This window comes from Motacilla alba, chromosome 3, assembly GCF_015832195.1.
Source record: "Motacilla alba alba isolate MOTALB_02 chromosome 3, Motacilla_alba_V1.0_pri, whole genome shotgun sequence".
Lineage (NCBI taxonomy): Eukaryota > Metazoa > Chordata > Aves > Passeriformes > Motacillidae > Motacilla > Motacilla alba.
The window spans coordinates 111,575,262-111,602,993 of NC_052018.1; the positions used below are offsets into that span (position 1 = coordinate 111,575,262).

Below are 27,732 nucleotides of genomic sequence, written 5' to 3' on the forward strand. Positions count from 1 at the left end.
ACTATTATCAATTATCTATGGTTTACTTCATCAACTCCAACAAAGAAAGCCTGTGAACTATGCACCAGACTGGATACTAGTGCCAAAATCACAAAACCCTCTAAAAGAAGCTGAGCCCTACTTATGCCTTCTCTTCTTGTTTCTGCATGAAGTTGAACAGAAAACCATCACATATAAAAAGGTGAGGGGAAAAAAACCTTCAACATAGTTTTATTGCAATGTTAATGGATATGAAAATCTCTCCCCACTCACACACACAATTGAGGTGTTACTGTAATTATCAGTATCCATTCCCCTCTTTAAAGCTTCCCTGCAAGCAGCAATCAGAATTATATACGATCTCTGCATGAAACTAATGAATTCATGACAAAGACGACTCCTCAACATGATAAGGGATGGTGTATCAGGGGCATTAGCATCAGGCTTTAATGCTCAAAAACAGGCTCACAGCCACGTTCACACTATAATGGACCCGGAGCAGTACCAGTGTCACACACCAGCAGCTGTCCAAGGACTTGTGTCCCCATCAGAGGAGTAAAGACAAATGCAAAGATTAAACACTTTTCTTCTTTTCCTAGAACAAGAAAATTTAAAAAATACAGTTGTCTGCTCTCCATGTAAAGCTTTTCATAAAGATATTCGTCTGTAGAAACTTCTGTTCAGGTCAGAGAAAATACTTTTTCAACAATAACAAGTTACACCTCTTCAAGTACCTTGTAAAAGAAATATTACCTGCAAAATGAAGGCAGTTTGCTGAAGAAAAATGGCTACAAGAGCCATATCCTGTTAAATTTGGGCAACACCTTCCTGGCAACTATTTCTGACCCAGGAGATTTTCTGAACCTATACCTACCACATGAGATTTTTTTTCTTTTTCTTCCTTTTTTCTTTTCTTCTTCAGCAGCTGCAGAGATCCCTGTTTTTGTTATAAAGGGGTAATCTTAAATTACAAGTGCACTTTTCATTCCATTTTCCTCCCCAAATGAAGGCACATTAAAGGAAAACTGAAAGGGCAAGAAATTTTATGCACATAACAGCTTCGGAGGGTAGCAGAGCTCAAAGCAAATCTTCACAGAACCACAACATCCACGTTGTCCACGGGACATGAAAACACTTCACCACACAAGGGTTCCCCTAAGAGTGAAACCCCAAGAAACTGAAGAAACCTACAATCCCCTATGCCAAATGCTATCATCCTCAGACCTTGTTAAGCAGATCCTTTGCTCACACTTAGGATGGACTTATAGGACTTCCTCATAAATGGGTATTCCAAACACACAGTCCTCACAACTGATGCATGCTAGTGGAACTAAAAAATGACTGCTTCGTGGGCAAATATGAGTGAAGAAGGAAGGGAGATGGTGGATTTCGACTTGGTTGCAACAAAAACACAGCTTAGGAAACAGCTGGAAAAGCAAAAAATCCTGAACACCCTCTGCTATCATCTTACCAGTTCCCAGACATTTAAAGCTGTACCCCGCTATCAGATGGCAGAACAGCAGCATCCTTTGGATGACTGGCTCAGGTAATCAAAGCAGAAGACAGCCAGAAATAATACTGCCAAGCGATTAGAAGAGAACTGGTTGTAAATTTAAACACCCTTTTGATTCATTAATCTCCAACAGCTAAAGACAAACCCAAAGCGAAATTACCGTGATTGTAAACCGAGCACTCCTGTCCTGTGGCTATTTTTCGGCCTGCTGAGAGAGAATGAGCTGATCAAAGACAGACACTTCAGTGAGATTAGTGCTGCTTCAGTGAGCTCACAGTTAGCTCCCATTAACCAACCTGTTTTAGGAGCGGCTAACCCCGGCATCAATCTCTGCTTCAACTGGGAGCCGGACCGGGGAGTGACCCGTCCATCTCCTGCTGACAATGGCACCTGCCCTGCGAGCCTCTGCAGGTCCAGAGAAGCCTTCTGCTCCTGATGGACAGGGAAAGGCGCTAGGAATTCCACATCAAGGGCACCAGCTTTCAAAACTTCCCTGGGAACACAAAGCAGAGGTTCCGTTTTGCCGGCTCATCACCAGGGGCACGTGGAAGTATCCCCGGGAATGGCCCCAGTGAGGAGCTCACAACCACTAGGAAATGCCAGCCTGGAAGGACAAGGGGCACTGGAACAGTACAGTCCCAAAGGGATGCCCTCCAAGGCAAGCTTGGTGTTTCAGGATCAAGTAGAAAATAGTTTATGCATTTACAATTCTCAGCAGCTTGTAAGGTTACAACTCTACAGAATTACAGCCCCTCGGTAAACTGATGAAATTGAAAAATAAAAAAAAAAAAACAAATCCACAACAAAGTGCTCAAATCCTTCAGCCACCACTTATTTAAATCCACCCAAGATCTGTCTCCAGTAACCCCACCTGCTGCTGTTCCCGTGTTATCTCTCAATATAGATCCTCCACGTGATAGATTAGTGAATCCTGGGAACATTTATTACAAAATGCAGCTTTCCAGAATTGAATTCCACATTTTAGCTGATATTCATCAGAGCCTAAATAGATATATACAAATTATTGCTGACAAAAATCTCTCTAGTGAAATATTGTGCATTACACAGATAAGATCCTCTGCACAAATACAAAGTTTGAATAAACTATTTTTTTCTGATAAATTTCTGTGATGTGGACGATATTTTAATACCACACAAATATTTTCTCTGCAGCAGTCTCCCTCTTAGGCATATTTCACATGTTGAAGCAGAGAGTCAGGTGCAGTAGCTGGCACACAACTTTTCATGCATAAACCCCAAATTCCTTCAGAGTTACCTTAAAAAAAATCTGTTTAGGCTCATTCACCTTTAATCATTAAAATTTTGTAGCATTTAAATGTGATAATCACAAAGCACTTTAACAAATAAAATAGTAACAAGTAATCAGCTCACTTGGGATAGAGAGAAACAGTTTTTAAAGAGGGAAAAATGGACAAAGTTGCCACTTCCCACTGAAAAGGGAGAGGCATTTACAAGCAAGATCCCCTATGGAATACAGGGTGGCACCTGAACAAACCCAAGTGGAAAAGGTGGAAGAAACAACAGCAGCAAGATAATAAGGAAGATACAGACAACTTCTTTTATCCAGGAATAAGTAGGCTGTCAAACTTCCCAAGTCTATCGTACACGTGGTCTCCCACAAGTGCTTTATAAACCACATCACACTAACAACATTAACAGATTCACAGATTAGATTAGAATAATATATACAGACCCTGACACGTGAAAATGCATAGCCTAGGTGTTTATAAAGCACCTCTCCATAATTCAGGAGTAGCCTCTAACAGAGTGAAAGTGCTCAGATATCGCTTCATTTCTACTTCAGAGAAGGATATTGACTCCTTGATGACGCAGCAGCAATTTAAAACAAACCCAAACATCCCCCCCACTTTACATCACTCTCAAGCTAATGCTACCCGGATGACCTAGACATCCACCCAGAAAGAACTGCAGCTACAATATTTAATTTACTTCCAGCCATTCCTATAACCCAGGTACTTTGCAAAAGTTAACACATCCAGCAGAGGAAAGCACTACCTTGAAACAGCCTGTCCCCACAGTCTATACGCTCTAGAACATGAGCTGGTTGAGTCACTGCTACAGATAAAACTGTGGCAGTTATGGGGGCAGAATACACAGAATACATTACAAACTAATAAACTAGTAGTAACTAATGCTAGACTAAATGTAGACAACAGGAGACTCCTATTTTCTGTAAAAAAAACCCAAACCAAACTACTCACACAAGAGCTAACTCAGTCACCTCACATAACACAGTAAACTAAAATGCACGAACTCCCTAACAACAAGAATCCTGTTTAATTGTTGTCATCAGCACTGTCCCTTTTCCAGAAAAATAATTTTACGTGTGAAGCCAAGCTCTAGCCACCCTAAGAGCTCACCCCACGATTGTGCTCCAACTTTAACACCTTCTGTTTCTCAAACACCTCCTGCCTTTTCTCTTTATTAGCTGAGCATTGAAGATGGTTAAGCTTGATTAGTCTTCACTTCCATTTATCATTAGAGTTGCACCTGAAGAAAAACTGTTGTGCTTGATGAGCTGCTATTTTTTTTTTCCTAAATGTTCCAGGTGATTTAAAGGAAAGTATCACTTCTCCATTAAAAACCTCCCACCCCATCTGTGGGCAAGCAAAGCTCCTAGTGAGGTACTAAAGCATGCAGCAGAAACAGGTTTCAGGTTTAAAAAAATTAAACTTGGGTAATTGGCCTTGTAAACTCGGGAAAAATAAAGGCAGGTGTTTTCCTCACACTAAGTAGCTATTATGAACCTGAGAGGAGAGGAAAAAACAAAACAAAACAAAAAAAAAAAGCAGCATGCAAGTTTTCCTGATTGTAGGATCACAGTGTTGTTGTGAGGACCATAAAATATTAAAGAACACCCTAATGGATTAGTGAGAAAAAAAAAAAGTTCTTGGCTAGTGGTTCAACAAAAGTTCTCAATAAATTTGCTTGATTTTGTTTTTCTTTACCACAATAACTCCTTGCAGAAGCATCAGTCTTATCAGACTGAAATTTTAGCACAAACACTTGTTCAGTAGATAAAATAAATTTCAACTCCCCAGTAAGTTATTTGAGTAGGGTAGGTAAGACAATCCTGCTTAGGGTAGATTTGTTTTGTTAATTTATTAAAATTTCAGGACAAAAGTTAAGTTTGGGTTTCTTCAAAGCATCTTGAAAGATAATGTGTATTTTACCTCAAAAAAGATGTTACAGACAACTCAGAAAAGTAAAGAAATCATGTGCTAATCTTATAGAAAGGCTGTGATGTGACAAGACATCAGGGCAGCAGGAAGCAAAAGTTTTTCCAAAGACCTATTCAACTTTACAGAAACATTATACTTTTGATTTTTTGACTTTTTGCAGACTTGAATGAGAGTGGAGAATTGTCATCTAAACGCCATATTCTCAGGGTAGTTTGGCTGATTTAATGCTCAGTTTGTAACACTCTGGGTTGGCCCAAAATTACTATAATTGTGGCCTGAATGGAACTTGGAGGAAAGATGAGGCAAGATTATTTACCAGAGCATGTAGTGACAGAAAGGGGAATGGGTTCTGACTGAAAGAGGGTAGGTTTTGATTAAATAGTAGGGAAAAAAAAAACATTCCCTGTGAGGGTGGCGTGGCTGATCCTGGAAGTGGATCCCTGGAAGTGCCCAAGGCCAGGATGGACATTGAGACTTGGAGCACCCTGGGATAATGGGAAGCGTCCCTTTCCATGGCAGGGGAGTTGGAAATGAATGATCAAGTTGCCTTCCAACCCAAACCACTCCGTGTTTCTGTGACAATTACATAGGGTAATGACATTGTGGTGGGCACTCAAAGCTATTTGCTGGCATTGGATACCAGCTGTAGTCAAGGGATGCTTGCACTCAATGGATGAGGATAAACTCATACAAGAGCGATTCCTGAGGGGTTTTCACCTGTTCTCTCTGGAAAGGGATGTCAAGAAGGTTTCAGGAGCCTAATTTGAGAGCGATTCCCATTGTTTTTTTACCCCTCCTTTCTGGAAGGGGATGTCAGGAATGGGAGCATCCTGTGGGAGGGAGGAGGCGATTCCTGAGGGTTTTTCACCTGTTCTCTCTGGAAGGGGATGTCAGGAGGCTGTCAGGAGCCTAATTCGAGGGCAATTCTCGTTCTTTTTTTACTTCTCCTTTCTGGAAAGGGATGTCAGGAGCGGGAGCATCTTGTGGGAGGGAGGGTGCGATTCCTGAGGGTTTTTTCACCTGTTCTCTCTGGAAAGGGATGTCAAGAAGGTGTCAGGAGCCTAACTCGAGAGCGATTCCCGTTCTTTTTTTACCTCTCCTTTCTGGAAAGGGATGTCAGGAGCGGGAGCATCCTGTGGGAGGGAGGAGGCGATTCCTGAGGGTTTTTTCACCCGTTCTCTCTGGAAAGGGATGTCAAGAAGGTTTCAGGAGCCTAATTTGAGAGCGATTCCCATTGTTTTTTTACCCCTCCTTTCTGGAAGGGGATGTGAGGAGTGGGAGCATCCTGTGGGAGGGAGGAGGCGATTCCTGAGGGTTTTCCACCCGTTCTCTCTGGAAAGGGATGTCAGGAAGGTGTCAGGAGCTTAATTCGAGGGCGATTCCCGTTCTTTTTTTACCCCTCCTTTCTGGAAGGGGGATGTCAGGAGCCGGAGCATCCTGTGGGAGGGAGGGAGGGAGGGTGCGATGCGGGGCTGCCTCACGCCGCGGACTAGCCCGGCCTCGGCGCGTCTGTCAGCGCCACGAGGAAGGAACGTCCTCCTCGAGGAAGGAATATCCTCCTCGGGGAACGTATATCGCCCACGGGAAGGAACGCCGTCCCCCAGCAGCGCTCAGGGAGCCCGCCGGCAGCCTGAGGGGACGGCGGGGGCGCCGTGAGGGGAGGGGGGGGGGCACACCCCGCGGCGGCCGCCAGGGGGCGCGGCGCGGGCGGCGCGGGGGCCGCCGGGAAGGGGCCGGCGGTGCAGAAGGGCGGGAAGCGCGGGCGGCGGCGCGGGCTGTGCGCGCGCGCCATGAAGGAGACGCGCGGGTGAGGCGGCGGCGCCTTCCCGCCCTGCCCTGAGGGGACAGCGCCGGGCCGGGCGGGCTGGGGGCGCCGACACCCGCCGGAGCTGCCCCGCCGGGGGCCCCGGCGGGCCGCGGGGGCCGGAGCTGCCCTCGCCCGAGGGGAGGGATTCTCGGTTGAAATAAATGGTGGAGCGCGGGTGGCGGGGCTGCCTCGCCCGGGTCTCACCGCGTGTGGCGGCGACGCCGTCGCCAAGCAACGGCAATGGCCGGCGAGGAACGGCGGTAACGGGGCTGCGCCTTGCTCTGGGGCTGCGCGTCCTGCGGAGCCGTGCGGAGGAGAGGAGAGGAGTGGCTGCCCGAGCCTCGGGCACGGGCAGAGCTGAGCCGGCAGCAGCCGCCCGCGGGCTCCGCGCAGCATGAGCTGGTGCGGCAGCGGTGAAGGGTGGAGTTGGGCTCCCTTCGTTGAAGGTCCCAGGTGGTGGGGATTTTCCTCCTTCCTTGTTTTGCCTGGGTGCTGCTGTTGGTTTTGGTGGCTCAGGAGCTGGGCTCTGTGGTCGCTGTGCCCCGCGGCGGTGGCTGAAGGCCTGTGCCACGGTGTGAGCTCAGCCCTGGACCCGCCTGTGTGGGGGTGACACGCCTGGCGGCTTGGGGAGGCTGTAAATAAGGGGCAAAACCCGGAATAAATCCGCTCAGGATGGCTTTTTGTGTAAAATTGTGGTTTACCAGAACAGACACCCATTGGAGGTTTTTGCTGTGGTGCCCAGGTTGTAAGAAGATTTGGCAAAATATTGAAGTGCAGCAGGATTCTGGTTTAAACAGAAGGCTGGTGGGTGAATGGGTAGTGACCATGTGTGTTAGGACCCATAAAATCCCTTAATCATGTGCTTATATGCTTGAGAGAGCAAAGTAGGACTTTGTTTATTTCTTATTCCAAAAGGGGCGACAACTTCTTTAAAGTTTCACCCAGTGAAACTCACTTTCCAGGTGCTGCTTCCCTCACCTCTTAAGCTGTGAGGTCAAACTATCAGTAATATGTGTAAGCAACTGAAAAATACCTGCTGTTGACTAGAGGAATTTTATATGAATAATATTTAATTAAAAATAAACATATTTGATGCTAATAATATTAGGTTTATCTAATTGATACTGCGCTTTACGTCAGTCTCCAGTGGTATTATCTGTAGGCAGAATGAGGCAATGAAAGGCAGGTGGTGCCTTTCTGTACCTTGGAAACGTCTTAAATGCTGGTGTAGCCTAAATCCTGCCCTTGTTCTGTGCAGGCTTTGTGAAGTGCAAGTTGTACAACGCAAGCAATGCATAAAACATGGAAGCAGCTGCTGCTGTAGGTGTTTTAATTTCGTTGTAATGCACAGCAATTAAGTACAGGCTCTCCTCCTGTATTTGTTATGAAAATGATATCATAGGAAGGAAAATATTCATTATGGATATTTTTATTTATGAAGTGGAAATTGTCAATGTCTATAAACAAGGTAAATTAGGTCAAGGCCTAGTTAGGCTTGGAAATAAACAGCTTTTCTGACTGGGGACACCAGTTGGTAGCACTACAGTCCTGATACCTGCCCCCCCAGCTTTTTGGGAAGCACAGAGAAGAAAGTTTGAAAAACAGGCTTGGAGGGAGGAAAGGGGGGGAAAAAATCCCCTATCTGACTAGAAGCTCTGTGTGTAATTGCATAAGGATACTTAAAGAGAGGGAAATCTCTTTAAGAGAGGGGGTAAAGGCCAAAATTAGAAAATAAGGAGCTGTCTTTTTTAAAAATGAAGTGGTGAAGCTTGCCTTTGAACATTTCCCAGTCTTGTTCTAGCCAGAATGGGGTCAGGCGCCTTAAACAGGTACAAATATCTCTTGCCTAGCCCAGCTGATCTTTGAGGCTGTACATATGTGAAGGAGGGAAATATCCTGCTTAAGTAATGGCACAATTAATCCCTTAATTAAGCCTTAGGGTCTGGGTCTGGACCCTGATGAGCATGATGAGACCTTTTGGGTGTGTCCCCCTTTTGGTGCTGGGGTTTCTGTAGAGATGCATTAAGCACCATTCTTACCTCCTGTCCCAGTCCTTTCTCTCTCCTGGTTTCAGCTGGTAGTGCAAAATAAGGTGCTTTTAATCCATTTTCCCCTTTCTAAAGCAAGGGGTTTATCTAGTAATGCACCGAATTTATTGCATCAGCTCTGTTTAACAGACCTATATGCTTTTACAATCAACTACAATGCCCTTCCTGAATCAGTAGAAACCTAACAAAAACATTCAATTAAAATAAGTTGAATTGTCTTGTTTGGTGCTAGCAGGAAACCATTTGGGATTTCCTTAAATTCAAACTGAAATGTCCAAAACTTGTGCTGTCCGTAGGGTTTCAAACCTTTTTGTTTCCCAGTGATCAGTTCTGGTGGGCTGGAGCAATGCAAATAAATTGTGTTAAGATGGCAGCATCTTGGATGGTTTCTTACATCCATAAATCCTTTTTTTAGTTGTGACTTCTAAGTGAAGTCAAGTGTTCTGAAAATGATAAGCAAGGCTTTTTCCTCCTTTCTCTCAACATTGGGTGAAAAGGCAGAAATGGATTTGTGCAGTGTAAGCTAAGGGGTGTTTTCCAGTAAGATTTTCTTCTTTTGTGTACTCATTCCTGCGTTTTCTCTCAGTACTTCCAGGCAGCAGAACCAGCCTCAAGGGCACTATGGACTTACCTCTCCAATTAGCTTGGCTCCTCCTAGTGACAAAGACCACATCCATACCCAGAAGCTGATTGAAGCCATGAAGCCATTTGGGGTGTTTGAGGATCAGGAAGAACTCTATCACAGGTATAACAAGAGTAAAATTTGTTAACCTCTTGGGCTTTTGGGTTTTGGTTTGGGATTTTTTTATTTTATTTTTTTAAGCAAACTCAGCATGAGTTTTCTTTACAGGACAACTGTTCTTGGAAAACTGAATAACTTTGTCAGAGAATGGATTTCAGAGCTTGCTGAAAGCAAGGTAAGAATTTTTTTTTGTTTTTGTCAAAACAGCTGAAGCCTTTTGATTTAAAGGCTGGGCTGCTGGGATCTGTGCTGAAGTTCAGCCTTTAACTTCTTAAATATCAAGTAGAGCTGTAGTAACTGCCTCTGAAATAAGCTGTAAAAGATATTTCAAGATCAAGGTCTCATAGTCTTTGGGGAACTGAATAAATTCCTGCATTGGCTCAATCAGTTGACTCGTAGCTGTTAACAAAGCTAAAACAAGGCATCGGGGATGAGAAAGATGCTAAAATTGGCACTAATCTTGCCCCAGACAGCCTACAGCACTCAGTCTAGCTTGAAATTATGATTCTAGACATGCCCTTTGAATGGCTCTTAGATTGTGTTAATTTATGTGCCTCTGCTGCAGGGAAGTCTAATAATAGGTCTTAATTTGTATGAATTAATAGAAGTACTGCTACATCACCTCTAACCTTTATTTGGAGTTGCAAGCTCAACTTATTTCAGAAAAACAGAATCAAAACCTAAGAAACTAAAATGGAAGGGAGTGAGAAGACATTGCTTATGCAGGCTGTTGCAGTTTTTCTAAATAGCTTACGTGCAAGTTAAATTGCACAGAGGATGTAATGTGCACCTTAAACTTTCTCTTCTACCCACAGAATCTTCCCCCTTCAATAACAGAGCAAGTTGGTGGCAAAATATTTACATTTGGCTCCTACAGACTTGGAGTACACACCAAAGGTAGTGCTTTCAGTGCCTGGTCATAGTTCTGATGCTGGAAAGTGACTTCCAGCAGTAACAGGAGCAATGGAATCTCTCTGCAGGTTCGGACATAGATGCCCTTTGTGTTGCTCCCAGTCACGTGGAAAGATCAGATTTTTTTCAGTCATTCTTTGAAAAGCTGAAGAATCAAGAGGAAGTGAAAAACCTGAGAGTGAGTAAACTCTCTGCTTGATGGACTGTGTAAATTTTACACTGAGAATATTCATGTTAAAGGCTTGCATTGGTAGCAAATATCTCACAAGCCAACATTAAATCAGTTTTGAGTACCCTCCAATATACTGGTTTATGCAGCATGAAAATGTTGCTGTCCAGCTCTCGGCTCCTTTCCCCAGTGAGCACATCACAAAAGAGTTTTTGTGCTCCCTCTCCCCTCCCGTGTTTTGGGAACGAGTCAGTTGTATCAAAAAGCAAGGCTGTCCCTGGCAGCTGTGTTTTCACCTTGGATGTAGGAAGGGCTTAGAGCCACTGATACTGGTGGCTTGTTGTGCACTGTTTGTTACAGCACACCATCAGCCTCTCAATCTCTTGCCTAAATAAGATCTTTGAATAAAATCTATATTGGTACCATAATAGTGCTGTCCTGCCTGCGAGTTATTAGCATTTTTTCTGTTTGGAAGGAACTCTGTCTTTGTACTGAGTAGTTCAGCATAAATTCTGCATTTTATCACAGTATAGGAGAAACTTTGAGGTAGCAAAAGGATATCTTATTAGAGATATCCTCTCCTCCACAGGCCATTGAGGATGCATATGTACCCGTTATCAAATTTGAGTTTGATGGCATTGAGGTAAGAATTTTAATTTTTATTTGGTTTTTCTTACCTTTAAGTAAGATTTTTTTTTTCCTTGCTTTAGAGTAGGATAACTTTTTCAGGGTTTTATGAGTTTATTGGTACATTGCAGCATATTTAGGGAACTGTTATTAAACAGCCAGACTGCAACCTATCCCAGAAGAAGCAAAATGGGATCTTCTAGGAAAATAAGCCCCTAGCTAGCCTGGCAAGCGTGGGAACATGAGAGACATCTTTTTTTAACCCCGTGCTGCAGACCAGGGTAGCCTGCTTGGGCGGCATTTATCTCCCAAGGATGTGCAGAGTGGGAGTAGAGGCAGTGTCCTTGCTGACTCCCCTGAGCTCTGACAGGAGCTCCCTTTCTGCAGGGGGTGTTTCTGTTGTGGTTCCCTGCACAAATCTCCTGATGTTCGGCTGCAAATCAAAAATGAAGTCCCTGTGAGACAAACAACATGGAAAATGAGAAGTAAAACTACTCGCTGGACTCCTGCCTCAGTTTGTCAGCTGCAGGAATCCTTCTATCTGGAATACATTTCCTGTAGAGGATAAATACCCGCTAGCTGTAATACCTAAGCAAGCTACTGCTTGGTAATTACTATCGTGAGGACACTTTTTCAAGGACCTCTTTGTGGCCTTTGTCTGGTACAGACATTCACAGAATAATTTGCTTGCCTCAGGTTATACTAAAAGCCAAATGCTTAAAGCCTTGCAGCATAAAGAAAATGCTTTCTCATTTGTTGAAGTGTAGTTGAGGTGATTTTAATTAGTCTTAATTTTATGGTTAATTAAAAATTTCCTTTTAATAGGAGTTCTAATTTTAGTGTAATCTTTCCAGCTTTCAAAAAAAAAAAAAAAACAAAACCCTTCCTTTCCTGAGCTTAAAAAAAAAAGGTGGTTTTGTAAACAAATAGGGAACTTAGAGCAGTTTTCTTGTTTTCTGGCAAATAAATATTTATCTGTGGTCCCCTAATTCTAAATACAAATATTAACCACGTGGATGACCGAGTGTCCCTCGCTAGTGCCCTGTTTGCAGGCAGCGCCGCATTGTAAGTCACGTTTGAACCTTTTTTCCCTTGAAGATTGATCTCGTGTTCGCCAAGCTCTCTTTGCCAACGGTTTCTGACGATCTCGATCTCAGGGATGACTCGTGCCTCAAAAGCCTGGATATCAGATGCATACGGAGCCTGAATGGTGAGCGTGCTCTGCACACCTTTGTAAAGATGTTTAAATTGGCGTAGAGTGCACATTGCACAGCCCACATTTCTGTACAAGACGCAGAAACTGATCTCCGGTGTACTTGAGTTCTGAGGAGGCGACCAGGGAGCCTAAATTTAGATATTTCAAGGAGTTGTGTGTTTACACAGACTTGTGTCTCATGTTTGTTTGATTGGTTTGAGAGCAGGTGCTCCAGCTTGCCCCAGAAATTCAGATGACTAAGTAGGGCACTTGATAAGAATGTATGAAGGATAAACAAGGTCGTTCATTAAAAAAAAAGTAATTAAAATACCTGAAGTCTGACTTGCTCAAAGTTTAGCACCAATTGGTTTAATGGTTGCTGGCTGCCAAAAGAAACCTAGCTTCTGGAATCACAGAATATTTAGGGTTGGAAGGGACCTCTGGAGATCATCCAGTCCAACCCCCCAGCTCAGGCACGATCACCTGGAGCAGCTGACCAGGAATGTGTCCAGGTGAGTTTTGAATCCCTCCAGAGAGGGACATTTCACAACCTCCCGTGGCAACCCATTCCAGTGCTCTGCCACCCTGCCATGTAAAGTTCTTCTTCATGCTGAGGTGGAGCTTCCTGCACTGCAGTTTGTGGCCAAAACATCCTGTGGAGAGGCTTTATTTAAAAATGCTAGTTGTAGTCTAAACAAAGCTGTTGAGGGCACCAGCTACCTAAAAGGATGCTGAAGGTGATGTGCAATCGATAATTCAACACAAAGCAAGCAATCCAGACCTGTTTTCCTAGACTTGAACCATAAGCTGTAAGCTGTTGATCCAGTGTAGGAACAGCTGCCTCGTGCCTGTTCCTGGGAACTCCTGTGCTTCACCTTCTGTCTCGCAGGCAGCAGGGTTACAGATGAGATACTGCGCCTGGTGCCCAACCTGGAGAACTTCCGGCTCACGCTCCGTGCGGTGAAACTGTGGGCAAAACGTGAGTGCCAGGGTGGTGTGTGACCTTTAAACCTTTCAAGGCACTTCATGCTTGCTGTTGGATGTACCTCAGCTTTGGATTGCTATGTAAATGGCAGTTGTTGTATTAAAAGCTTTTCAGTTTAGGTTCGTGGCCTGTCCACGTGGTAAATTCCTTATGTTTTTTTTTAGTGGAGATGGAGTTCAGAGAAGAGGGGAGTGCTTATGAGACACTGCTGCATTGCTTACCAGGAACCTGGCTACAAATGATAAAAATTCCCAATTAAGTATAAAAGGAATAAGCAAGTCCCATTTGCCCACGTGGCTAGAGCAAGTACTAGAAGAATGGCAGAACCTTTCTCTTGAGGGGAATTGAAGTGAAGCAGTAGGTGTAGCAGCAGAAGCAAGTTTCACAGTAGCAATATTTTGGCACGTGGTGTTGCACTGATTCTTTTTCTCACCACTGTAAATACCAGCAAATTTGGCCTCGCTGCACTGCAAAAATAAGTGACATGGAGCCTGAAATGTGTTAATTCTATAGATTGTGTAGCTGGTGCTGCAAATCTGAAAGACCACAAACTAACTGTGTGGTGTCCATTCCAGGACGTGGTGTTTACTCCAACATCATGGGATTTCTTGGTGGAGTCTCCTGGGCCATGCTGGTAGCAAGAATATGTCAACTCTACCCAAATGCTTTGGCCTCTACTCTCGTTAACAAGTTCTTCTTGATTTTTTCAAAATGGTAAAAGCTGTTTATTTTAATTTGCATAAAGAAGTAACGCTTGTAATTATTTATATCAAGATGTACACTGACAGCATCCCATGCAGCCCTGAATTGCAGAGCTTAAAATGGACACTTCACTGTTTTTTCTTCTACAGGGATTGGCCAAAGCCAGTATTGCTGAAACGACTTGAAGAGAGCTTTCTTAATTTACCAGTCTGGGACCCTAGGGTAGGTAGCCATCGAAATCAGAAGCATTAAAACTTTGTTCTGCCCTAAGCTGGTGCTGAACAGAGCTGTTGTAACCTCGCAGGTGAACCCATCAGACAGGTACCACGTGATGCCCATCATCACCCCGGCCTATCCACAGCAGAACTCCACCTACAACGTGTCTGTGTCAACACGAGCAGTCATGGTGGAGGAGTTCCAACGTGGTAAAGTACATTCTGTGCTTATTAAAGCCTCATTTTTGCTCCATGAAACAATGTCATCTGAATTAGAACACCTCACTGAACAAAACTAGGTTTAAGACTTCTCTGGGAGATATGCCCATTGCAGGCAATAAGGGACCAGATTTCCAATAAACTGTTGTGGGATCTGCATTTTGTCAGGGGAATTCCTGCTTTTTTTTTTTTTTTTCTTCTGTCAGTTACTGTCACAATCTTCCAAAGTTTGTCATGGTAATCTTTAAAAAATAATGAGGTTTTCAACCGTATTTGTAGGTCTTGAAGTTACAGATGAGATTCTCAAAGGAAAATCAGACTGGTCAAAGCTCTTTGAACCCCTGAACTTCTTTCAGAAGTACAAGTATGTATGAAATCTGTTGTCTGAACTTGAAGTTATTAGTGGTTAAAATAATGAGTTTTAACTTGGGGTCTAAATAGAAAATTGGATTGATGTGTTTCAGTTTAGGGCTTTTTAAAGAAACTGGAAGTAATCATAAAAGTTTTGGTATGTATAAGCATAGGGAAAATAGGAAAAGCTGTCTTATGCCACTCACAGCATTTTTCCTACCAAGAAGAAAAATCATCTGATGTTTAGAATGTAAAATAAAATCTTGAGCTAGTGTACTCATTTGCCTTTCTTCTTTCAGGCATTACATTGTGCTGACTGCCAGTGCCTTCACAGAAGAGCATCACCTAAACTGGTAAGTGCTGCTTTAAATGTGGGTCCGGTGCAAAACTGAAACTCAATTGAGTGTTGCACCATATTTTTGTTAATTATATTAACAAATAAAGCCTGTAACTATGCAACTAGGTATGGAGTACACCCCCTTCCCTCCCTACTTTGAAGACCACTGTTCTAGAGCCTTACACTTGTTTTCCTAAAGAGTTTTACTGTAATATTTAAGGACTAGATTGCACCGGTGTGTAGTCAGCCTATTCCAGACCTACTTTTCTTCAATGAAAGGAGATTTGCCAATAATTACTTATTTAACCCATGTGAATGTGCTGAGTCACTGTGAATTTTGAAATGAGGGGAAATGGTGAGGAATTAAGGCACTGTAACGTGTATTTATTGACTTTCCAGTGGGTTTCTTTGTTAAGAAATTAGTACTTGGCTTGCTTTGCTCAAGTAAGGAAGCAAACCACCTCTCTGTAACAGACACCCATTCTGAGGGCACTTTACTTTTATTTCAAAGTTTGGCTTGTGCCTTAAGTCAAAAAATTCTTGTGCCATCTCTAAAAGATAGCTTAATGTTTAAAAATAGTTTTAATAGGTAATGCCTTTTATCTGAACTTTCTAAAATATTCACCTGAAAATCTTATCAGCTGCAGCTTGATATCAGTCACAGTTGTGTACAACAAGGTGCGTGGGCAGAGGGCCAAATAATTTTTAATGTGAAATGTTCTTGAGTGAACAAAGCTTATTGTACCACACAGTAAAGACAAGGGAAATTCTGGCTGTGGTCAGAGCTGATGGTTTGTTGTTTTTTTTTTTAGTGACAGAAATAGAGGTGAATTTTCCAGTTTTGCAGCTTGGGAAAATGCTAAGCAGAAGATAAGCTTGTTTCAGTCTATTATAAGGAAAAGTTTGGTTGACCAATTCTTGAGTGGATTTGGAAATAGATAACATGTCTGTTATTCATCAACATAGGATGTTTTTGAAGAACATACAGATTTGTGACTGCTTTCAAAGTCAACAGAGTTTTAGGCAGAAGGATGAAATGCCAGTACTTTATTGAAATTAAAGCCCTTGTGGTCATGATTCATTTCCTAGGGAAGTTTCTGAGGGGAGCGTTGACGAGATGATTTGTTTATTAAAATAACTATTTTTACGTTTTCACTGATCAGTCTGCCAGAAGCATTGCATCTTTACTTGGGTGTAACTGAGCAGCTGTGCTTGAGCCTTTTCAAAACCACTGTTCTCCTTGAAATAAAAGGAGTTTTGCTGCACCCCAGAGGTGCTGGGATCTGCTCCTTGTTATTTTCATCGTAGGTTACAGGTGGGAGTGTTGTATCTGAGCTGCTCAGAGTACATGTGAAACTTACTTGGATCTGTCTTTAGAAACAAAAGCACAAATGTCACTGGGAACATCTCAGATTACAGTGTGTGTATGTGATATAAAGATCTCGTGTCTGCTCAGCTGTATGAAACTTGGTCCTTGTTGATTGGTTAACACTGTGTTACAAAAAGGCATCTAACTGATGAGCTGGGTACAGTTAAAAATGAATAAAATCCCTCTTGTTTTTGTTAGGATTGGCCTCGTCGAGTCTAAAATCCGTGTGCTGGTTGGAAACTTGGAAAGGAATGAATTTATAACTATTGCACACGTGCAGCCACAGTCTTTCCCTGGCAATGAAGTTCTCTATAAACAGTGAGTTTTTTTACTTTTCTGAAGTTCACATTGGCCAAATTGTATGTTCATTGCCCTCAGCTCATTGGTGAGGGAGGTTCAGTAAGCTTCTGGCAAAATAAAATCTTAAAGAAGGGAGCAGTTCAGGGAGAAGTGCTCTGAGAAATTCTGGGCTGGCTCTAAGCTGAACAACTAAAATGCACAAGATCCCAAATGATTGGTATTGTGCCCAACTCAGGTTTGTGAATCTGTCTCTTTCTAGGAGTGGATATGTATCAATGTGGTTTCTTGGGCTTGTGTTTAAGAAAGCAGAAAGTGCAGTAAAGACTAACGTTGATCTAACACATGGGATACAGTCATTCACAGATACAGGTAAGGCTCTCTTTTTGCTCTAGCCTTCTAGAGTCTCATTCTTTTTCATTCCGGTGGAAGTTCCTTCACAACATACTTCCTTTTGTTATTAGATATCCCTGTAGATAGCAACATACAAAATATTAGCTTCAAAACCACATTGTCTTGACATTTGTCAATGTAAGACCATCTTAAAAGTGTGTTACAGTCATACACAGTGTACCATATGTGAAATAAGTCCTCACAAAACTGCATTTCTTGTGGGGAGCAGTCAGCTGTGCAGCCCAGAGATGCCCATTTGCTGGGGTAGCTATACTTGTCAAACAGTAGTCAGCTGCTGAACTTTGGAAGTGGGAAGTGACTGTGTCGGGCTCTGAAAGGAGTTGTTGATGCCTGTTGATGCTATTTTTCCAAGACAGTTTGTGTATAATGTGATCCCAGAGCTGTGGAAGTTGCTGGGTTGTCATAAGGTAATTACATGCAGTCTTGCATGTAAATTTCCTGTTCATAATCTTTTTAGTGCTTTTGATAGATGTAGAAATAAATTAATATTGAAGGTGTTGTTAGATAATGCTAGAATAGTAAGGAAATCAGGCTATTCTTCTGAGTGACAAGTGAGTTAGGACAGAGTTCTAAACAGTGAAATGCTGTAAAGGTTTGTTGGAGTTTATCCATAGCACCAGCATGACTTCTGTGTTTTGCTCAGATGACATGAGTAAAAGCAGTAAAACCTGACTTCCTTCATAGCTCATGCTTGGGATATGAGAAAAGCAGAGAAAAATGCATCAAAACTCTCCTCTGAGTTACAAGGCAGGCAGGGTGATTTCCTCAGACTTGCACTGTTTTCTGTACTTACACGTACATCCAGTGGCACTGCATTTCAGTGGAAAATGTGAATTATATTAATGAGACTTACACGCTGCTGAGAGGCCAGAACTGATGGTAAATCCTCTGTGTACAAACACTGTTAGTGTGGCTGTGTGCTCTTCCTTTAGTGAAGCACAGCCTGTGGTATGTGCTGGGTGTAGGGTGTGGATCCAGAGAGAATTGAACAGAAAGGCTGTTCCTTGAGAGGTGGGAAATCCTTTGGCACGTGTGGGGAGGACTGATAGTTCTGTGCCAGAGAGCTGTTGCCATGTGCCTTGACTTCGAGAGAATAATTTTAAAGGGCAAAGATTAATGTCAGGTTGAGAAGCTCAAGGATAAAAGGCTCAGTTTGGAGGGCTTTTGTTCAGTGAACTTTATTTCCCTTTTACGTACAAACTATTGAATTTCGTTTGAAGGAACTGCCCATACTGGTGTCTGTGCCCATGTCTGTGCTTTTATTTCACTCCTGGTCTCCTGTGCAAAGCCTTTGGGTTGCACATCCTTGCTTTGATTCCCACTCTGTGTGTCAGTAAGCTGACTTTCCAGTTATGCTCCAGTGACAGGCCAGTTAGATAAGCTTATCTAAATGTGACTTAACTCTATAATAACTGCTGTGCTGCTACAGCCTTTGCCAGTTGCATTAAAGGCTGTTTGCAGGCAGTTGAGAAAAACCTGTTTCAATTGTAGTGAGTCTGTTAAGTTCAGATGTCCCTAAAATCCAGTCTGGCTTCCTCGGACAGATAGAATTTAAAAATGCAAATTTGAACTCAAACACCTGTTGTGGCTGGGCTGTAGTGAATGTGAAATGGGCATCACAGGTCGCAGTCACTTCTTGTGGTGACCGGCAGTGCTTGGGCAGAATTTTGTGTTAACTTTAGCTGGGAACTCTTCATTTGGGGTGGGCAGAGATGTTTCTAAAGAAACCAAATATAACTCACCAGCACTAATGCAAACATCCCCACTAAGCTACAATTTTTGATGTCAGTTTACAGGCAGGCCAGTGCCCTCAACATCCTAAAGGAAGGTATGAAGATTGAGGCAACTTATGTGAAGAGAAAGCAACTCCATTATTTTTTGCCAGCAGGAACCTTACAGAAAAGAAAGAAGGTATAATAAAAATCCAGCGCTTCTGGTAATTTTTAATAAAAGCTTTAATGATTACTTGAAGACTTTATTTTTTAACTGTCGTTTCAGCAAAGGGTGTCAGATATTAGTCAAAATAATAGTGGACTTCAGTGCAAAAGGTCTTCTTTAGGTGAAAGCTGTTCGGATGGTTCCAAAGACAGAGATTCCAGAACACCCTCTAATTCCTCTTCGTTAAATAAGATATCTAAGTTGGACATCTCTACAGCAGACACAGAAAGGTTAGTGCCATAACCTTGGAACTGTGGAGAAGCTGCTTTTAACTGACTCACACTGTAAATGAGTCTAGGATTTCTAGTTTGGATCTATACGGATCATAAGCATTTGGAGGGTTCTAAGAGCTTCAGGAACAAAGCTGGAATCTCCACTGGGCATGTGGTAGGAGACCAGGTTAAAGGAATCCTTGAAAAAAACTAAATAATATCCATGAACATGTAGGAATGAAGAACTTGACGCCAGGGAAATTATTTAGTCATGAATGTAAATCTTCACGGGTTAGTGGGTAGCTTGAAGCTGGAGTATTTTAGGTGCAAGTGACTGTTCTTTCTAACAAAAAGCACTGCTAATGCCAAGTAGATTAAGTTCTAATGACATACTGATTTTGGTGTCAGAAACACCAGAGCTGCTGCTGACTTAGTGGAGTGGTATGAGAACTCAGGCCGTAAAAGTGTCTGTCACTTCCTGGGAAGTCTGTTTATCCCTAAGCACAGGAAGAATACGTAATCTTGGGAGTAATTGCCCAGTCCTACCAAATGTGTGATACCTTCTCCGTTCAGAATGTTTGATACTCTAGGAGTCACATGGGGAAAAAAGCCAAACCACAAAAAATTGCGTGGACATCCGGGTAGAACAGAACAGTGGTTCAAAGCAGCACGGTGTGCTGGGTGGACTGATCTGGGAAAATATATCAGCACATAAAACTCAGTAAAGAAAACGTTTGAGTTTAAATCTGCAGTCTGAAATGCACCAGCAAAACGATGGTCTGGTGCTGCATTGCCTGGGAGGTTGTGCTGTTTAATAGAGCTCTGACAAGGAGCTAAGGAGGTCGATGTTTGTCTTGCATGCACTTTCTGGAAATGACATATACAGTATCTTACAAGCTAGCATTTTATAACTCAAGTGTTTGACTTTTATAGAAATGTTGAATGTCAGAGTTGTAGTGGTGCCAACAGTGTAGCTGAGCCATCCACGTCTAAGGGACTTTGCATTCCTGTGACTGACCCAAGTATGTATTTGAAGTGGTAGGTGGAATGTAGTTTTTAATTTGGCGGCCAAACTCTAAAAGCCAGGTGTCTCCTACAGAAATGGAGGCTACAGTTGCACTAAGAACATCGGGACCTCCCACTGGTTGCACCATTCCAGGATATAACACGGTTTGTCAACTCAGAACGTGTTTTGTGCAAGAGCAGCATAAATTAAGTGGGACTCTAGTCACGGATCCTAAGAGTGCTTCAGCTAAGCAGCATTATTCACCAACCTCTAAAGTGTCTCGTCCACCTACACCGGGAGAATGCCCCCAAAAAGCCATAGATGGAGAAAAGGCAAGAACGGGGGGCTAGGCCCAGGAGGGCTAAAGGCAGTATTAATTACTGATGTAGAACGAGTTAAATAACTGAAAATGAATGCTTTTATACATCCCCAAAGGATTTGGGAATCTAAATTTACGTTCTAGTTGTTCTAGAATGTAATCATAATGAATATGATGTGTAACTATTAACATATTTTCACTTAATGACTGCTTCTCATCGGGTGCCAAGGTATCTAAATACTGCTGTACTTATCTGTCACTGCAGTGACCTGTCTCATCTGGAAGCAGTTCTTAATTCAGAAAAAAACTATCTCCAAACGAAGAAGATATGAATCTTATGAGTGTAAAAGTATGAGCTAATCTGTTTCTGGCAGATGCTTTTTGAGTGCTTGTTGATAGTTGTGCTGCTTTAGAATTCAGCAGCCTACTCAATAGGGCATTTCTTCTGAAGTGATAGTGTGGAGTTTCTTGTTAAATCTTGGTTGGTGGAACTTGTAGATTAATATTTCATTTGTTTTATTCCTATGTGTAAATATCCTTAAGTAGCAGTTCTTGGAGCTTGACCTCTGATTTGAGGCACAAGCAAAGAACAACCAGAGAAAGAACCCTCAGTTTTGGCACTTACCAAGAATCATCTCGTAGAACTGTAATCTAGTACTGAATATTGCAAGTACGGATTTCAAGGTTTGGGTAGTAGGGCTTTTTCAGAGGCTTGAAATTCCTGTGGGGTAATGGTGGACTTGTGTAAATATTCTTTAAAGAATGGCCTCAATACGTTTAATGTTTCGAGTGGAAGCTGTACCCAAATAAGAACATTTTAGCACAGCAATTATTTTGAGTCTGTGTATTTTGTTCCTCCAGCTAAACGTGTGGGACTCCGATTTCACAGAAAGTGGATACCCTCAAGATGGGAGGAAGAGAGCTGCAAAAAATGTAATTTTTAAGTGGTTTTACTCAGTGAACTAACTGAAAACCTCAATAGTTCAGTGATTAGACTGTCTCACATAAATTCTCTGCATGTTTACTGATGGAAACAAAAATACACTTTTTCCCTGAGCTTATTTCAGTCCTCATTCCCCAGATATTGCACTTGTGTGTCCTGTCTTTTAAATGTTACTATTAGTTGATTTGGTAGTGTCTAATTCATTTCCATGTTTGAAATAATATTGAATTTTCTTTTTAAAACTCTTTGATTCACTGATGTAAATTAAAACTGGTGTAAAGACTAAATCCTTTGGCCTCTCAGGGGGAAGATAAAGAGCTTTGCTATTCGTGGTGCTTGTTACTGAGGCATTAACTCTTGAGGGGCACACCCTCAAGTAAAGATGAGATCTTGTTGGTGAGGGTTGAAATACCTGAACCACTGTCTGTGTGGTTTTTTAGGGCTTCAGGATACCTAAACCCACGCCCCATGGGTTGTTAATGCGTGTGTGATTTTAAGGTATCCTCGCTGCCAGAACTTGCTGCCTCTCAGTCAGGAACCTGGCAATGCTGCCTAACAAATCCCTTCTGGCTTTTTTAGGGTGTCCTTGATGGAAAATCCATGCAGATTCCAGTGATCACATCAAGATCACAGGTATTTATTGTGCATTTCTGTTCATAGGTAAAGCAGAGCCAGTGTTTCCTTTACATGTACGAAGATTTACGTACCATTGAACTTGGTGGTTTGAGGATTAGTAGGGTCTTGCCTGTTGTGCTTCCAACAAATTAAATAACTGAGCAATGGCCTTCACAAAAGCCCAAGTTTGGAACTTGGAAAACCAGGTTTCCATGCCCTCAGACACTGAGTTTGTGTCCTGGTTTGGTTTTCTTGTACTGTTATCAGTACTTGTATACTGATTTCTGTGGTGAGACTTGGAAGCTTTGAAGTCTACAGGTGACTAACTGCTCTGTGTCATGTAGAATGTTGTGAAATTGAGGGCTGTAAGACTGGAAGTGATCCAGACAGTAGAGACTCTGTTTTCCTGATCCATGGATCTGAGAAAAATCTTCCTTTACTGTGCTGTTGAGCAACTCACAGCTAATATTCCCCCTCCATCAGAGATGTACTGGTCTCAGTTCATGCAAGAAAAAAATTGTGCAGAGGGGAAAATGTTCTTCCTCTGGATATGGTGGTAATTAAATAAGTGGTGTGGTTAAAAAAAAAGGCTTCTCTAAAAATGGGTTTGGGCTCTACAGGTTTGGTACATAAATAATGTTACACAAAGGGTGTTCTATTCAGCTAGGAAAGGGTTTATCTGCTGCTACTTCTGAATTAATGAATTTAAAATTAATTCAATAATTAATTAAAAATTCCTTTTCTCCTTGTTTTTTTTTTCCTGTGGCATCTGTTTGTGTGTTACAGAGGCTTTCCAGTAAAGAACTGCCAGATTCTTCATCTCCTGTTCCAACAAATAGCATTCGTATTATTAAAAGATCCATCAAACTTACCCTTAATGGGTAAGTGGTTGATCTTCAGGTGAAGAGGATAATCACTTGTTACCAGTCCTTATTCTGAATGTGTGTTGTAGTTACTAACAAAGGTAGAAGGTTACTGTGGCCCTACTGGAACTGACCAGTTAAAATCATGGTCTGATTTTTATACTGCTGTTAGATGCTTGCTTCCTTTTGAACTGCTCTTTGCATGTGCTTGTAACGGTTACCTTTAGGAGATTTTAAAAAGTCTAAATTGTCACCAGCTGAAACAGCTACAAAAACCAACCCGTCCTGTGCCTTGGATTCAGAACGTCTAGATACCACCAGGGTTAATTAGTTGCTGCAACCACATTCTGTTTTCAAGTGTGTACGAACGTGCTTGTGTTCCTTTGTGCTTGCCTGATTCGTGTGCATGCATCGTTCTTCTCTCCAATTGTTTTCCCATTGGGCACGCGCACTCCTGTGCTTCTCTCACGATGGTGCTCAGCTTCCTTGGCTCGCAGCTTCCCCCTGCCTTGCACAGCCATGCACTGCCCAGGTATTGCCTCCCGTGGAGGCCCCTGAATGAGTTCAGTATTGAAGGAAATGCAGCAGAGGATGCTACCAAGGCATGGAGGTTAGACAGACGTGTCCCGTGCTGTGTTATCTGATACTTTTCTTTGTCTCGAGACTGCTCCAGCATGAGACTTGAGAGGTTTTTTGTGTGTCACTGGCCAGTAAAGCCCAACTCTGAACACACAGTGAAGATGCACTGAAACGTTGCAACAGCTCAGGCTGTCCTGACGCTACTGCCTACCTGCAAGCTGCATGCAGAAAGTGGTTTCAGATAAACCCTGGAAGCTGTTCCAAATGCTTACATGAAAGCCTGTCGTAGTCTTGAGTCTGGTTCTGTAAACTGATAACACTGCTTACCCAGCTAAGTGCATTAGGGATTTTGGGGGGTGGGGAGAAATTCTGATTCTATGAAACAAGTATTATGCTATTTCTCTATTGTAATTTCTTTATCATTTGGTGGTTTTGTGAGTGAACTTGTAAGTTGTTTTTCCAGAGTATTTTTGTATGTACTGTAAAAAACTATCTTCAAAGTGAAATTTAAAATCTTTAGTCTCTTTTTCTTTTCTTTTATTTTTTTTTTAGTGCAGATGGGATCTGCTTAAAAAAATCTAAACAACTAAACCAACTCTAAAGGGATGGGAGGAAGGCAGTGCCAGAAAAAAGCGTTCTACAGAATTTTAATGTCACAGAATCATTTAGGTTGGAAAAAACCTTTAGGTTAGACTCCAGCTGTAAACTAAGACTGCCAAGTCCACCACTAAACTGCCATGCTAGAGTAAATCTGAGGAGCCCAGGAACACTGCTTTGCTTTCCTGCTTCTGGTGGATCTGGGGTTTGATTTAATGCCCTCTGCACTGTGCACTTTGCAAGCTGCATGACTCACCCGAAGTCCCAGCTTGATATGTGGACAAAGATACCCCGGAATTGTTTTAAAATGAGTTGCTTGTCTTAAAGAGCAAATCTGAGCTCTGAACATCTTAACTATCCACCTTAGTGATGAGACTGAAGGGTTGTGAGGAAATAAGAGGTGGTGTCTATCTTGTCATGTCTTAACTCCTTAGCATTCCCTCTGCTGCTAGTATCCCAAACCCGTGGAGAAAGCGTGGCTACATTTATCACAATCTACTTGGTTTTTTTCCCGTTTTCTCTGGTTTCCAGCATGTTTCAAGTGCAATTTCTCCCTTAGAAATCGACCTTAGTGGGTTTGAGGCCTTGTTCTTCCTTCTACCCTCCAAAACCCCCAAAACTTAGACTGCAAGGCTTTGATTTAGGTTAAAATTAAGAAGCAGTACCCCTATTACTTAAGTAGCTTTTAGCAGAGCTACACCTTGGGTCTATAAAATGGTTGCCTCCTTTTCGTGACCTGTTCTAAAACAGTGGCACTCCAACGTTGTCACTTCTGTGTACCAGTTACAGGAGGTATACACCTTCAGCACCTGTGTAAATACAAATCCATCATGAATCTGAAGGAACTGAAGCTGAATAGGTGATAAGATAAACAGCAAAAGGAATATGGGAAGTGTTTTGTAGTAGACTACAGTCCTGTAATATTCCCATGCTTTTAAATTCTTCCACATGAGTGTTCCAAGACTGTTTAAGGGATGATTTTCTCATAGGCTCCATGTCAGCACATGCACTTATTTCTCAAACTAAAGTAACCTAGCTGTGGATATACCTTTACACAGATCATTTTATTTTGCTCTTGCTTTGTGGTTATCTTCTAATTGCTCTTTATAATTTTTTTTATTGTCTTCCTCACTCTTAGGGTTTTAAGAAGAATGTTCAGGGTTTTGAGAAGAACATTCAGGAAGAATTTAGGTTACTAGTTTCTCAGACTTGATCCATTGGTGAATTACACGTCTTATCTTAATGTGTCTTGACATATAAGCATGTCAAGTGTGATGTTAAGTGACGTCAGTGTTCTGGAGTTTCCCTGGATGCTGCAGAAGTTCGATGCTGCCCCGGGACTCTGCAGATTAGAATTCAGCTGTTTGTAAATAAAGTTGAAACTTACTCAACTGCGGTGTTCTGCTCTGTTAAAGTGATTGGAAGGGAAGTTACTCCTGCGTAAGGACTCGGTGAGGGAAGCGCTTTGGTATCAGACTTCCTCCAAACGTTGTTCTTTTCTCTCTGCTTTCTTAGCTGGTTGCTGGGTGTCTGGCTTGAGCATGGGTCCCTCATCTCAATCTCTTCCAAGAGGAGCAGCTCTGCATTGAAATTGTGTCTGGTCAGTAACTTTGAGCAAGAAGTTCCCTTGCAGGAGTTAACATCTGTGGTTTTACTCATTAGGTACAAGCAAAGAAGCAGTTGTTGTGAAGTCACCTACACTTTGGCTGTAACAATTGATTTTCCTGTAGAAAGTGAGAGAAAGTACTTACTTTTTGCCTTAAGGAGGAAAAAGCAGAGGAAAAAAGGTATCTTGAGGTTTGTTAAACTTGGTTGTGGGAGAGAGGGGGCTTATTGTCTTATGTAACACTGAGTGACATAAGCTGTTGAGCCTAAAAAGACCAGCAAAAACTCCTGGCTGTATTTTGGCAATTACCTCATCACACTTCTTATAAAGAGTGTGATCCTGTGCATTATTCTAGTAAATGAAGAGCCGTGGTCGGAGGGTGCAGGCAAAGGGCTCGTACGCAGCCCAGCCCAGCCTGCTGCTCCCTCTCTCTGGCCCCGTGCTGCGGGGGCTGCGTGTCCTTTCCCGGGCTCGCAGGGGAGCTGTGCCCGTCCCACGCCCGGGCCGGCTTCCTGCGCCGGGGGCGGGCTGCGAGCCTGCGTGTGCTGTGACAGTGCCGCGTGTGGCCCCCGCGGAGCGTCACTGCTGCCGCCGCGGCCACCCGCCTGCGGGGACAGCCTGAGCCCCTCTGTGCCTGCCTCGCCCTGAGCCCTGCGGGACTAAGCAGAGTCAGTGCCCCGGGCTGGAGTCCAGCCTGGAGCGGTGCTGGGCGCTCCTTGCTGCCTGCATCGTGTTGGCCAGTGCGGACTGTCCCATGGGTGAGGGTTTCTCCATCCATCATCTGCCCTTGCGCGTGGCCCAAGGGCTCAGGGCTCCAGGCTGGTGGACCTTGGGTGTTATTATGGGAGGGTCTTGACAAAGCAGTAGCCTGGGGACTGATTTTTGGTCTTATTCTGGAAAATACAGCCTGTTAAACTCTCAGCTGTCTGACCTTCAAGAAATTGATATGGACTGCTCATCCTTGGGCAGTTCCTCTTTCCTGGGAAGACACTGAATCCTCATGCTGTCTTCTCCCAACCTTGTTTCTTATTCATACCTCATCTTTTTTTCATTTCTTGTGATCTCAGACTCTTGCCTGTTTTCCTTTTCCCTCTGATGATTCTGATTTCCCTCTTGCACCTGAGTCTCTCTTTCTGAATTTGAACTGGGTAATACATTATTTGGTAGTGATGAGTGAAACTCCCATGAGTCCTGAAAACTAGAGGAGAAATAACCTGCCCTGTTTCGGTTTCAGCCTGGCAATCAGCTGCCTCCTGTGGGTACCATCCACCTCACTCTCTGCATGTCTTTGCAGTGGAGAGAAAGCTGAAAATTTTGGCTGCTGAAAGCAAGTCTGGCAAACATATGCAAGGTCAATCTTTTCCAAGGAAGAGCAAAAAATCCCAGTCGTGACACCAGCACGGCCTCCTTGCTGAATTTCATGTCCCTGTTTCTGAAATGCAAAGGAGTTTCTTAAAAGTTTAAGAATTCTTTGAATATAGTTAAAGCATATGTTCCCCATGGTCATTCGTAGAAAAATGACTGAGTCATATTTGTTCTGTTTTTCCTAAAAAATCATCTCAAGGGGCAGTGTATGTGATCATGTGAAGAAAAGGTATTGGCAAACAGGGAGTGACTGAAAATGTGGCCTTAAAATAGGAAGTGTTGACTAGCCGTAACCAACAATGCGTGTTGATGATAATAGGATAAAAATAAGAGGTTGTAGCAAGAAGGTACTAAAGCTAGAACAGGCTAGAGTTTATTTTATCCCTGCAGTTTTAATTCTGCTCTGTTTTTCCAGTGTGGTCACTTGGCCAGAACAGAAAGCTATACCACCTACTCTGAGTGCATGCACGCAAGGAAGAAAAGCTGAGGTTTTGTGAATCACTTGATGTGTAATTCTTGGCTAAATGCCTTCAGCACTGCTTTGGAACGATGTTTGTTGTGATTTCTGTTAGATTGTTTTTCCT

At 42.8% G+C, this 27,732-nt stretch overlaps 1 protein-coding gene across 1 annotated transcript; it reads left to right on the top strand.

Annotated features, from left to right (window-relative positions):
* Nucleotides 1–6,472: 6,472 nt before the first annotated feature.
* PAPOLG (poly(A) polymerase gamma) lies at nucleotides 6,473–27,689 on the top strand. The gene is made up of 23 exons (XM_038133892.1): nucleotides 6,473–6,523; nucleotides 9,158–9,316; nucleotides 9,422–9,488; nucleotides 10,129–10,210; nucleotides 10,294–10,403; nucleotides 10,984–11,037; nucleotides 12,120–12,231; nucleotides 13,106–13,195; nucleotides 13,777–13,915; nucleotides 14,053–14,125; nucleotides 14,208–14,328; nucleotides 14,617–14,701; nucleotides 14,988–15,041; nucleotides 16,593–16,712; nucleotides 16,954–17,063; nucleotides 18,895–19,016; nucleotides 19,104–19,273; nucleotides 20,189–20,277; nucleotides 20,355–20,425; nucleotides 21,442–21,513; nucleotides 22,103–22,156; nucleotides 22,925–23,019; nucleotides 25,316–27,689. Exons 1-23 carry the CDS (start codon nucleotides 6,507–6,509, stop codon nucleotides 25,374–25,376), a joined length of 2,127 nt encoding a protein of 708 aa, XP_037989820.1. The 5' UTR covers nucleotides 6,473–6,506; the 3' UTR covers nucleotides 25,377–27,689.
* Nucleotides 27,690–27,732: the final 43 nt, after the last annotated feature.

What these genes read in the sequence shown, in the direction of transcription:
- PAPOLG (XM_038133892.1), top strand. An exon ending in CAGGAAGAACTCTATCACAG is followed by an intron (nt 9,317 to 9,421) that starts GTATAACAAGAG and finishes TTTTCTTTACAG; the next exon opens with GACAACTGTTCTTGGAAAAC. An exon ending in TGATCACATCAAGATCACAG is followed by an intron (nt 22,157 to 22,924) that starts GTATTTATTGTG and finishes TGTGTGTTACAG; the next exon opens with AGGCTTTCCAGTAAAGAACT.